The 12,747-nt window shown below is 46.0% G+C and overlaps 1 protein-coding gene across 2 annotated transcripts in view; it reads left to right on the top strand.

Annotated features, from left to right (window-relative positions):
• TIPARP (TCDD inducible poly(ADP-ribose) polymerase) overlaps positions 1-6,000 on the top strand; it is a 32,391-nt gene extending 26,391 nt beyond the window's left edge. For both annotated transcript variants that reach the window (XM_028731363.2, XM_028731364.2), the window contains exons 4-6: positions 693-874; positions 3,164-3,433; positions 5,185-6,000. In XM_028731363.2, the coding sequence (XP_028587196.2) occupies positions 693-874; positions 3,164-3,433; positions 5,185-5,632 (900 nt within the window). In that variant the 3' untranslated portion in view covers positions 5,633-6,000. The remainder of the gene's footprint in view (positions 1-692; positions 875-3,163; positions 3,434-5,184) is intronic.
• Positions 6,001-12,747: the final 6,747 nt, after the last annotated feature.

The raw sequence follows: 12,747 nt of genomic DNA, 5'->3' as shown, positions 1-12,747 counted from the left end.
GTGTGCAAAGTTTTGCAAGCTCAGTGGGACTTCCCAAATCTACTTTGCCCCCCAAACTGCTCTTGGGTTTCTCTAGACTTTCCAGGGCAGATTTGGCAGCAGGGCACAGGTGTGTGAGGAAGAGGAGAGGAAGTATCCATTGACCAGTTCAGGGCTAGTCAGTGTTAATGCACTCCAGATGTGGCTGGACTCGCAACTCGCACCAGCTCCAACCAGTATAGCCAATGATCAGGGATGATGGGAGTTGCAATCTAGCAACAGTCAGATCTTGTGGAGTGCTGGGTCAAGAGGAGACGTCAAGACAAGACCTTGCACAGCTGCTCACGGGTGGCCCTTCAAGGAACACCCAATTGATGCTTAACACCGTTAACTTTCACAAGAGATGTTTAAATACACGTGTCCTCTCCTTCTGGAAGCTGAAGACTGGAAAGGCCATTCAATTTAATCAGCTTCTGCTCAGTTGTTCCAGCTTTCATTTCAGTGTGGCGGAAAGGTGGAGGGGAGGTTGCCAACCATAATCCTTCAGGATAATGCATATAGCGGTGCTTAGCACTATCTTTAATGACAGCAGAACTGGAAAACCCTGTCCCCCCCGCCCCCCCCCCAAAAAAAAACCAGTGGGGGAAAGTATATTTTTACTGGTGGCGTGGATTATTAAATATTTACTTGGGTTTGTTTCTTTTTTTAAAAAGCCTGTTGTGCGGTTGATAGAAGAAGCCAACTACCGAGGGCTGGCAGAGGTCCGGTTTGTTACGTGGCACAACCGTTACGTCCTGAACATTAAAGATGGCTTCCAGCAGAATTCGTGCATTCGAAGAGAAATCAAGAGGAGACCTTTCTTCCGCTCCTGTGTGATCCTCATGCCATACTTGCAGTAAGTGATGGGACTCCCTTTCGGCAGCGAACGTTGTTTCGGGGCAAATGGACGTGGGTGAACCCGCCACAACCCCTTTCCTAACGCTGGAGCGCCCATGTTTCTTTATTGAGAGCTCTTGACTTACCCAAATGTTAATGAACCTTCTGATTTTTTCGGTGGGCTTAACTGCATAGGATCATGCTTTAGATGCACCTAACCCCATCTATTACAGCTCCCTCTGACTTTGTAGATGTCCTTGCAATCAGTTGTTCTGGATTCCGTTAAGGGAATGCTGAACACCTGCATTTCAGTTGCACTTCGGATTTATCCAACTTCTGTGTATGACCTCTGTGCTTACCATACGCTCTTCTGGGTCCCCCGGCTGTATTAAGGGGATTTCTGTTCTGATATTCCTTGCGTTATTTCCCCAGTACTGTATAGGAGATGGTCAGTAAGGGGAGCAGCTCTGGAAATTTTGCATCAGTGGCCAATAACAGAACCAATCACTATGACAGTTCATCAGGCCTTTTAGGATTGGATAATAATTCCCAGGAGCTGGTGCCTGACCTGGTGAGGCTCCTGTCCTTTTCAAAATCTGCTTGTTGCTTCTCTGTTGGACAGAGGAATTGCATTGGGTGGGGTTTTGCCTTCACCCCACATTATAGAGGCTTAGGAGCCCTGTTGGTGGTGGGCTGGGCTACACTGGCTAGCTCCATAAGAGGCAAATCTCCTTTAGTATGGGTGGTTGCTGCTTCAAAATTAGTTAACGTAGGAGCAGCTATGACAATCTGTTCATAGGAATCACAAGGTCTTATAGCACCTTTAAGGACCAGCTGTTATTGCAGCTTTTTGGAATATAACCCTTCATCATATGCATCCCTTGGGTTCTGCTCCACAAGACTTTTAGGTCACAAGACTTGCGTGTGGTTTGAAACTCCCAGAAATTCAGCAGGGAGAAAACTGATCTAGGGTCTTCCCGCAGCTGGAAGTAGAGTGGCAACTTGGATTCCAGGCTTCTAACTAGCCAAGTGGGCATTGCCCGTTCCCCAAATGTTGGAAAAGGGAGGTAGTTCCCCCCCCCTTTCTTTCATTGGGCCATTATGTGTTTGGGGGAGAATTAAATACTCCCTTTCCCCTCACTGTACTTCTGGTTGTCCTCTACGGTTTAGGGGAAACAACCGAAGGAAATGCTATAAAGGCGCTTCCTAGAGAGGAGAGACAGACCATAGAGAGGAAAGTGGCTAGAGCAATCTAATTGGTCAGAACATCGGCACAGTGGGCCTTTTTACACGTGGGGAAATTGTGTGGAAATTCCATTGAGCTTTTGTTTTATATAAGTAAAAAAATTTGGTTGTTTTTTTTTTCTGAACTCTGTGAAGAAGAAAAGGAAAGGGAAACCTGTGAGGTGGGGGGGGGGGACACCTTGTTCACAACTCTGTACAAAGAGAGTGGAAAACATTCCTCTTTCCGTTGTTAAGTGCCCAGTGCAGTAGCAGCCTTAATGAAGTCCATCGCTTCTGTTAGCCAACTGTACCCCGGCTTTGAACACCTAGTGTTCGGGTTTTAAATACACGGAAGTGTGTTCCGTGGTCTGTGCTCGTGGGACCTTCTTGACAGCAGCTTAATGTTCCGGGAACTCTGTCTCCTTCGGGTGACACTCTCCCTCATCGGAGGGGTGGGATTCCTCACCAGGGACTGGCTTGAGCAGATGCAGGAGCGATTACCAGGACAGGTCATACGCATCGAAAACATGCTGTGTTTCTGCAGCACAACGTTGCAAGGCCAGTGGAAAATCCCACGGCGACTCCGTGTCCGTGGATCCCAGTAATATTATCATATGAGCTGCTGCTATTTATCCCGATGGTCGGTCCTTTTGCCCCTAGCTTTCTAAATTAAAAACTTAGGCTTGAAGGTATAATGGTATATCATGCGATTGTTCCCAAGTATGACCCGCAACCTAGATAACTATGGTGCTCCTCCTCCAGTCTCAGAGACAGTGAGCTTCTGAATAAAACTGGAAACCACAGGAGGGGAGAGTGCTGTTACGCTCATTTATTTTATTTTTATTCGTTGAATTTATATCTTGCCCTATATCTGCAAGTCTCCCGTGGGTTGGCCACTGTGAGAACAGCATGCTGGACTAGATGGGTCATTGGGTCAATCCAGGAGGGTGGTTCTTATAGTGAACAGTTGCCCTGCTCCAAACAAAAGAAATCTTGTTTCCAAATACTTCTAAAAGTACATATTCAAATTACTATTTTGTTGTTGTTGTGTTGATCCAATATCCCAATTTCTCTCCACCCCTAGGACTCTTGGTGGCAGCCCCACAGTACCCGTGGTGCCGACAACCGACTCACAAGTCTTATCCCCGACTGCCGTTACCTCTCCAAACTTCTACCCTGAAACATGGGTCAGCATGGATCCAGCTCAGGACTTCGTCCAAGTGCCTGTGTCAAAGGAAGACAAAAGCTACAGAACCATTTACAATCTCTTTCATAAGACTGTGCCAGAGACCAAATACAAAATTTTGAAAATACTGCGAGTTCAGAACCAGTTTTTGTGGGAGAAGTATAAGAGGTGAGCCAACGCGTTATAATAACAGTTCTCCTCCTCCTCATTATTTGGGGGAAACCTCCCCGCTTTCGTTGGGGGGGGGGGTGTCATTGAGTTGGAAGAGGGGTCCTCAAACGTCATCTGGTCCAACCAGCTGCATATTGCAGGAATTCCAGTACTGCAACGTCCCTGTAAAATGATTTGGCCCAGTTGTGAAGTGCCGTTTTATTGTTAATGCAAAGTGTAGGGGTCTGCAGATCCGTTTTGTTAAAAATGAGTAGCTGTTTTAGCAAGTTGTGTACCCAATCGAAAACACCCGAGTTGTGGGAGCGTGTTTGATTCTGGCTCTTCATTGTTAGGAATGCTAGCAAAGGCCCAGAAATTCCTCTGAAGCACCCAGAGAACTGTCACTTCCTGTTCTACCATTTTTGGGTTGGTTGGTTCGGTTTTTTTGTTTTTTAGAAAGGAGAAGTCCTTTTGTTGAACCTGGCAGCTCAGGACTTTGAGGAGTAATTGTTCCTTTTGGAGAGCTCTTAAAAGTGATCACTTTGAATTGAAGTTTGCTGGCCTCTTTCTAAATTTGCTAAACCGGGGACACATTTTGCTGCAAGGGACACTGAGGCAAAACTATGTGGGGGGGGGGGGAGGGAGGCGGCCCATCTTCCAGTCTAGGTGGAGGGTTTTACCTGTGCATCAGAAAACCAACTAAGTTTGTTATTGGTATGAGCTTTCGTGTGCATGCACACTTCTTCAGATACACCGAAACAGAAGTCACCAGATCCTTACATATAGTGAGAGGGTGTGGAGGGGGTATTACTCAGAAGGGTGGTGGGAATGGGTGATTGGCCAATAGGTGTGGTAAACTTGTTGACGACTGTTAACAGTGACTTCTGTTTTGTGTGCATGCAACGAAAGCTCATACCAATAACAAACTTAGTTGGTCTGTAAGGTAAGGTTACTAGATTTTTTTCAATGAATCCGGAGACACTTTTCAACTTCAATTGATTTTCTATAGGGACTGATTTGTAAATCTGGGGACTGTCCCCAGGAAACGTCTGGTAACCTTACTCTAAGGTGCTACTGGAGGGATTTTTTTTTATTTTGTTTCAACTACGACAGACCAACACGGCTACCTACCTGTAATCAGAAAACCAGAAATCCCTATGAACCTTGTTGCTGTAACTGTGGGAGAATCAAAGACCTGAAATACTCTTCCATGTAAAATACTGCTTGCTGATAGATACATAGCACAACAAGGAAGGGGAATGTGTGTGTGTTCGTGTTCTGAGCTAGCCTTTTCCCTAACTTTACTAGTATAGTACGTGTAAGAAGGCACTCACATGTGTTTTAAAGGTGTGTTATTTCAATGCAATGATACTTTCAGGTATACCAGTCCTCAGCTGTCAGAGTCTGACATGTCCCAGAAGCTTGCAATAAAATCATTATGCTGGACTTCTGTTGTTTTTAGCTCTCTACTTCCAGTCTGAGGTAATATTCTCAGAGCTTTACTTAAGCTCCCCTTAAGAAGAGCAGAGAGGCAAGAGTTAGGTAGACAGCAGCATTTTGGGGCCGAAATTGTTGCACCCTGTGATTTAGGTCCATACACTCAGTATCGACAACACAACCTTCAGGCATTAAACCCACACACACAGCACAAAGGAGGGTGTGCTTGTTTTGTTCCGGATCGATTCGTGCATGGAGATTTTTGTGTGAATATTTTTTTGCCACGTGCCTGTTGGAGCTCACTGGTTCCTTTTATGTTTTCCCGCTTCCAGGAAAAAGGAGTACATGTGTAAAAAGATGACAGGACTGGACCGGATTATGAACGAAAGACATTTGTTCCACGGCACCTCTCAGGATGTGGTCGACGGAATCTGCAAGCATAATTTTGACCCCCGGGTCTGTGGGAAGCATGCCACCATGTTTGGGCAAGGCAGCTACTTTGCCCGCAAAGCCAGCTACTCGCACAACTTCTCCAAGCGCTCTCCCAAAGGGATCCACTATATGTTCCTGGCTAAAGTCCTGACAGGGAGGTACACGGTTGGCAACCACACCATGCGAAGACCTCCGCCCGTCAACCCCAACAGCATCACCAGCGACCTCTACGACTCCTGCGTGGACAACTACTTTGAGCCTCAGATCTTCGTCATTTTCAACGATGACCAGAGCTATCCCTATTTCGTAATCCAGTATGAAGAAGTTAGTAACGTCGTCGTGATCTGAGAACAGAATGGGGGGGCGGAGTGTGTGGGGGGGAAAAAAGAGAGAATTGCTTCATGTTGATTTGTTGTTGTTGTAACAACCTTTTTTTTAACCTGATATTTGTAGAATTGGATCCCTTTTGCTGCGGAAGGGGAAAAAGAAACAATTGCGGAACTCTGAATAAAGATGCTAAGGGGCTAGGGAGGGTGGGGGCAGAAAAAAAAGACATTTTTAAAACTCCTGAAAAAAGACCAATTGTGCACTTGCTATATTCTGTGCAAACTGTAAATATTTTTCCATTGTTTATAGTCGAGGGGAGAAAAGAAAAACCTGTGCCTTTTGTTATAAACACTATTTATGTTAGTAAACTTAATGTTTTAAAAAAAGAACCTTAACGTGTGCGTCTTAAATGCTTATTTGTAGTCTGGCTTGCCTGGTTAAGCTTTGCGCCATTCTCAGGCTGCCAACGTTTGCTCCTGCAACTCGATCTGCAGATCCTGGGCTCCATGTTGCAGAATGTTCTGCCTGCTGATTTGTGCAAATCAAGCTGCTGTTCAAGGCACAGGGACAGCCTAGCCTAGCTTTCCTTCTTCCTGGGCAGCTGACATTCCATGCAAGCCCAAAGAGCAGATTTTGCACCTTAAAAAAAAAAGGGGGGGGGGGGTTCTTGGTTCAGGTGCTGCTGCAAAACAGCCTCTCCTAGCAATCCAAGTTCACATGTCAGTGTTAAACCTCTTGCTTATAAAGCATTGCTGCTTCCGTCTTCTGCCGCCTCCTAGCACAAAGATTTCTCAAACTTGAATTTAGGTTTGGCTGCAAGTGTTGTGGCCACAGCAGGGATACCCCATACAAGTCTCTGCAGGTAGCATCTGGGAAACACATCTCCCCCTAGAGCAAGGGTGGGGAAGCTCTTTTCCCGCAAGGCCACTTTCCCCCCAAACCATGCTCACCCCCCAAGTGACGCCAGCTGATGGGCTGCGTTCAGGCCTGCTTTATGTGCTCATGTTCTTTGCAGGGAATGTGCTGGTGAAGCGGAACTTGCTCCCGTGCATCAACCTTTGACAGGCGGGCCAGCACTGAAGGCGATCTTGAGTTTGCATGAATGGCTGAGAGCTTGATTTTGGCTCTTTAACTAGGACCCGTTAAAGCTACTGAATTGCCAACATGTAAAAAGCAGGCATTGGGATGGAAAAGTCCAGTTTCAGGGTTGGAGGGAAGCTGCATGTGGGCAGCTGATGAGAATGAGAAGTGAGTCCAGAAATGAAGAAGTCGTCGCACAGCCCGCTAACATGAGGTTGGCATCTTGTTCATCGCCTGAGAGCAGCATAGAGAAGTGGGTGCCTCTTCGCTGTGAGGAAAATGTGGAAGCGGTGCCCTCGACAAGTTCATAGGAGACCCTGTGTGGTCTGTGCTCACTATTTTTTGCAGGTTCTGCGCCATTTCCCAAGACCAACAGTTGGTTTACATGCAACTCCAATTTTGGATAATGAAGAGCTCATTTGGGGTTTTGACCATTGGGTAACTTAAGAACAATATGCATTGCTCACAGCATGCAGGGAAATTTGCAAATGAAATATGCCCTATGCCACTGAAAATCTATAGCAAAGGGGGTGGTTTGGACCCAAATCTAATTCAATCCAACCAAGAAAAAACATAAGGCAAGAAAAGAGAGATTTTTCCTTTCATGGCTTAATCGTGAAAAAGGAACTGCTTCGTTTTAAGTTAATGATTTTAAAATTCATAAAGTGAAAACAATTGTTGCGCCTTTAGTAAGTTTTTGATCAGGCTATCATTCTGCCTGGTGTATAACATTAGGTTTTCTTTTGCGATTGGGGAAAAAGAGAAGATTGTGCAGCTCTTGGCATTGTGGAACCTGTTGTCTCCCTCAGCTGAGTAATGCATTTCCAACTGTGCATTAATTAGCACGGCTACACTGTCTGGCTGCTGCTTGGATCAATTTCAGCAATGCGGGCGCTGAGAGGACGGTTACACAATAATGCACAAAAAGGGTTTCCATCTTGCAGAAAAGCAGAGGTGGCCTGAGATATCTGGCTGACCGAGAACAGAAAATGGTGTCCAAGGCCTCGCAAATTATTTTGGGACCAGATGCACAGAATCCCACAAGTTCTTTTCCCCATTTTTCTGCTCTAATGATACCCAAAATCAGCTGCCAAGGGTGGCAACTTCACTTTTCCTCCATCAAAGGGCCTGTGCTTGCAGAAAAGTATGGGCTTGGTAAAGCAGTGAATTAAGCCCCACCCAAAAACAGAGGATGCAGATTTACATAAAATTTGCACCTTTTCATTGGTATGTGTATATGCAAAATTAGAAATTATCACTACATCTTAAGTCAAAATCCAATGCATACAAGGGTGAAGCTGTGAGCAAGTATACTTAGTCTGCTGCCCAGGAGCTAACAGCTGGCAACTTTCAGGCACCTGTGTTCGCTCCCTGGAATTCTTTATTTTTCAGCCATGCACAGAGAGGACTCCTTCAAAGAGAAAATTGCCCTCTGTAAAGCAGGACACATGATCATTTCCATGACTGCTTGCATTTCAGACCATTTTGATACTCAAGTCTGATTTTCTAACCCATCCGTAGCAGGCGAAGATTATCTTCTGTCTAAGAGCCCAGAATTTGCATTGTGGTCGTTCAAAGTATGAGGTGAGGCATGAACTGTTTGCAGTAAGCCGCTATCTCATTCTCGGCTCCACCTCTGCCCATAATCTTCGGTTGAGGAGTTTACGGGGCAAGTGCAAACTGTTAAAGAGCCAGGCATGGGTGGAAGTTGCCTCCCACACAAATCTTTAGAGCAGTAGAAAAATCGCTTTGTTGTGGCTCTGGAAAAATGGCACGGTTGGGCATGTGCAGAGCAGAGGTTCCGCCACTTTAACCACAGGACCATTCTCAGCTTTGCAAAGAGCACCCAGGAAGCTGTGTTCGAAACTCCCATTTTTCTAGGCACATTTTGCAACAGGGAATTTCATTAGCTCAAGCAGTTTCTGAGCTCTGGGCGCAGTACTGCACCTAAGGTTTCAGATTAAAATTGCAGAGTGGAAGGAAAGGAGGACCTTTTCCTGCCTCCCCACTTCCAGCTACTCTCTGAAGGCTGGAGAAGAGACCCTCTTAAGAATATTAGGGGGGTGAGTAGGGGAAGGACTAGACCATGTGAAAAATGAATATAATACTATAGCTGCCGTTCATTCATTTTCAGCTTTGTATTCTTGTTATAAAAAAAGCGCGCCTGGACATTCCATTGTTGTGCCCATAATCTAGGTATATAAGGTTTCCTAGCTTTCATATTTCCGTTTCTAACCCTGCCAGGAAGATCAGGTGCAAGAGAACCCTTCATTTTCATGTCTTGTCACTTCCTGTTTAAGGAGACGAACTAAAGTGGGGGGATGTATCCAAGGACCCTGGAGCCAACAAAGCTTAGAGGTGGGTTGGGTGAGAAGACACACCATATAAGTATATTATATTTATCTTGACTTGTCAGCACCTGCTGCAGTTCTGTTTCTGAGAAGACCTGGCCTTAATCAATAGGCAATTCTGGGTAGCTTCCTACATCAGCACGTTGGGCAAAACGGCTATTCTCTCTGCAGCACTCTCCCGATGAGTGTACTTCAGCTGCTCAAGAACAGCAGGAGGAGGAAGGGAAGGACAAAGGGATGGACTCAAGAAGCTCCAGAAGCAAAATAAACAGCACGTCTGAGGAGTTGACTTGCACACTGTACACAGAAAGCTGGACTGGGGAAGCTGTTCCAATCCGAGGGCCACCTTCCCTCCTGGGCAGCTTTCTGGGGGCCACATGCAAGCAAGGTGTGTCTCCTGAGTTCAAAGTGGGCCAGGCCAAAGGTAACAGTGGGCGGAGCAATCTATGTGACTATCAGCTACATTCCAGCTACACAAGTCAGAGGTTTCTATACAGTCATACCGTGGGTTGAATATGCTTCAGGTTGAGCGTTTTCGGGTTGCGCTCCGTGGCGACCAGGAAGTAACAAGAATGCCTTACTTCCGGGTTTCACTGCTCGCGCCTGCACAGACGCTCAAAATGACATCACACGCATACACGGAAGCGGCGCATCGCAACCCGTGCATGCGCAGACGCGGGTTGCATTCACTTCAGGATGCGAACGGGGCTCTGGAATGGATCCCGTTCCCATCCAGAGGTACCACTGTACACACAAACACAGGCTCCTCATCACCAAGAGGCATTATAGGAGCATAGTGTTGGGATGCGTCCAAGGGAACAGGGGCAATTTGCAGGCTCCCAGCTAGCTCCAGCCCACCGGCCAGCAGCCGGGCAAACTCCAGTCCTTTGGGACGGCATCAAACAGCGACTAACAGCTTCAGAAGCCTTCAGAAACTTGAGCACGCCTTAACCAGCAGAGTGAATAACACACAACAGAAGCATATGTAAAGCATATTTACAAGCTGTTTATTCAGCATAGTTCAGGACAAAGAAAACATGTCTGCTCTCTTTCATGTCCAAGAGCAGGAAGCACTAAACAAAAGCTCTACACAAACGGAAGTTCCCAGCAAGCTGTGCTGGAATGTAAACAGACATGTGACATACAACAATCCACATATCTAATACATAGGATGGGCCCTTGATTCATCTAGCTTAGCACCGGCTGGCAGTGGCTCACCAGAGATTCAGGCAGAGGTCTCTCGCCCAGACTTACCTAGAGATGCTGAACCTGGGATCTTTGCATGGAAAGGAGATGCTCTATCCACGAACTACAACCCTTCTTCCCCTGAATCTCAGTCCAAGGATACATTTCAGGCAGGCAAAAGGACTCAAGGAACGTGGGTGATGGCCAAGATCCGGGGAGGGCTGGATAGAGACATCCGGAGGGCTGCATATCTCCACCCCCCCCCCCAGGCCTGAGGTGCCCCACTCTTGCAGTAAGCAATAGGACAAAGCACCCCCCCAGAAAAAGTATCTCATGAAGAAAAGAGGGTGTAAAGAGTCTTTCATAAAAGGGAGCATTCCAACTGCAAAGACCCTCATTCCATGAGCGTTTTGAAGAGGTGCCATCGGGCAAAAGACTGACCACATGCTACTGCTGCTGATCATGTAGCTCGGCTCATAGGCAAACCAGCTGGAATGTACAGGCTCCCAAGGTGTGGTAGGAGAGACTGACCAAGGAGGACCATTGAGGAAATTAGCTGTAAAGAAAAGGGAAATTGGGGGGGGGGGGTGGAGAAACCAGCAACGAACAAACAAATCCAACACAAAGTGATGTATTTGGGATGCATTACACTTGTTCTTCATGTATTATACAAACGCACATCTGGAGCTACTAAACTTAATGGATACATCTGTTGATGCAGATGTGTGGCATAAGAGGCCAGGACTTAACTAGAGCAGGATCCGGTCCCATTCCTACACATTTTTCGGATTCTTGCTTCCTCTCGTGTGCACGCACACTTCTTCACGTTAGCTATAGCCCATATTCTTTCAAGCCGCTCTGTTGCCTTTACAGCACCCCCTCCCAATACCTAGAATTATAGAGTTGGAAGGGACCCCAAGAGTCATCTAGTCCAACCCTCTGCAATGCAGGAATCTCAACTAAAGCATCCATGACAGATGGCCATCCAACCTCTACTTGGAAACCTCCAAGGAAGAAGAGTCCACCACCTCTCATGGGAGTCTGTTCCACTGCCTAACAGCTTACTGTCGGAAGGTTTTAACAAATGATTAGTTGGAATCTCCTTTCTTGCAACTTGAGGCCATTGGTTTGAGTCCTATCCTCCAGAGCAGGAGAAAACAAGCTTGTTCCCTCTTCCATATGACAGCCCTTAAGACATCTGAAGATGGCAATCGCATCTCCACTCAGTCTCCTCTTTTCCAGGCTAAACATACCCAGCTCCTTCAAGCACCCCTCATAAGGCTTAGTTTCCAGACCCTTGATCATCGTGGTTGCCCTCCTCTGCACACAATTAAATTGTGGTTCCCAGAATTGGACACAGTATTGCAAGTAACAGCTCTTTAAAGCCTTCTTAAAGTCCAGGGTGCATGTCCAACTACACTCCCTCTTTCCCTATGAAACCCAAGAGGGCACAATCACTTCCTCCCAAGAACTTAATAGCTATTGCCACGTTTTGCTGAAGTTAATGAGGGTTGGGGTTGTTTTTTTAATCAGTGCTTTATCTCAAGGTTGTGCTTGTTCCTTAAAATGGGGGAAATTGGTTTGCAATTAATCTTTTTTTACTCCTGAGAACAGCATCAGACATGTATAGCACTCAGCACAGAACACCTGGCTGATATTTTATTGCATTTCTGTTCAGTTCACCGTTCTGTGCTTTACCCGAATGATAGGTCTCCATTTCCTCCTCACAGAAAACAGATTGTGTGATAGATGGGCAAACCACCATCTGCAATGATTCTTATCTTTATTTCCCGCACACGGAGGGCAGGCTCAACGCCTAGGAGAGGAAACATGTAACTTTCATCGCAAGAATAAGCCGTTTCTCAATGTTCACAGAACGTGATTTCTGCAAATGTCCAGAGATAAGAGGAGGGAGCTGTACTTTTTGTGTGGAAAATATTTATTGTAGCAAAGGTTGTTAAAAGTTTAAGGTAAATTTTAACCAGATGGACTGTGAAAACTGTGTGTGTGTGTGTGTGTGTGTGTAATTGGATAAACAAAGCACTGGATTTGTTTGTGCAGTAAAATATATCGGTCAGAACAAATTACAGAAAAATCTATGCATGCCTTTGGAATACAGCTTGTTCATAATGCCACACTTTTATAGAATCACTGTTGGGTATGGTGGGGAAGAGTACTGGGTCTGACCAGGCTCAAATCCCTGCTCAGCCATGATATTTAGTGGGTGATCATCAAAACACCACTAATTCTCAACCCAGTCTACCTCAGAGATTTATTGTAAGTATAAAATGGGGAAAACCCAGGGTATGCCATCCTGAGCTCTTTGGTGGAAATCCCAAGCTAGATGCTTTCCAGGCGCGATCAAACGTGTTGCTTTTAACCTTTAAAGCCCTAAAGGGTTTAGAATTTGGCTAAGATATCATCTGTCCAGTTATTAAAATCTGCAGGAGAGGCCTCATTTAATGGTACCACCACTTGCAGAAGTCGGCTTGACGTCAGACATGAGAGGGCTTTCTCCTG

The sequence above is a fragment of the Podarcis muralis genome, chromosome 6, assembly GCF_964188315.1.
Source record: "Podarcis muralis chromosome 6, rPodMur119.hap1.1, whole genome shotgun sequence".
In the NCBI taxonomy this organism is placed as follows: Eukaryota; Metazoa; Chordata; class Lepidosauria; order Squamata; family Lacertidae; genus Podarcis; species Podarcis muralis.
The sequence above is the reverse complement of the archived record's forward strand: the minus strand, read 5'-3'. Positions and strand labels throughout refer to the sequence as shown.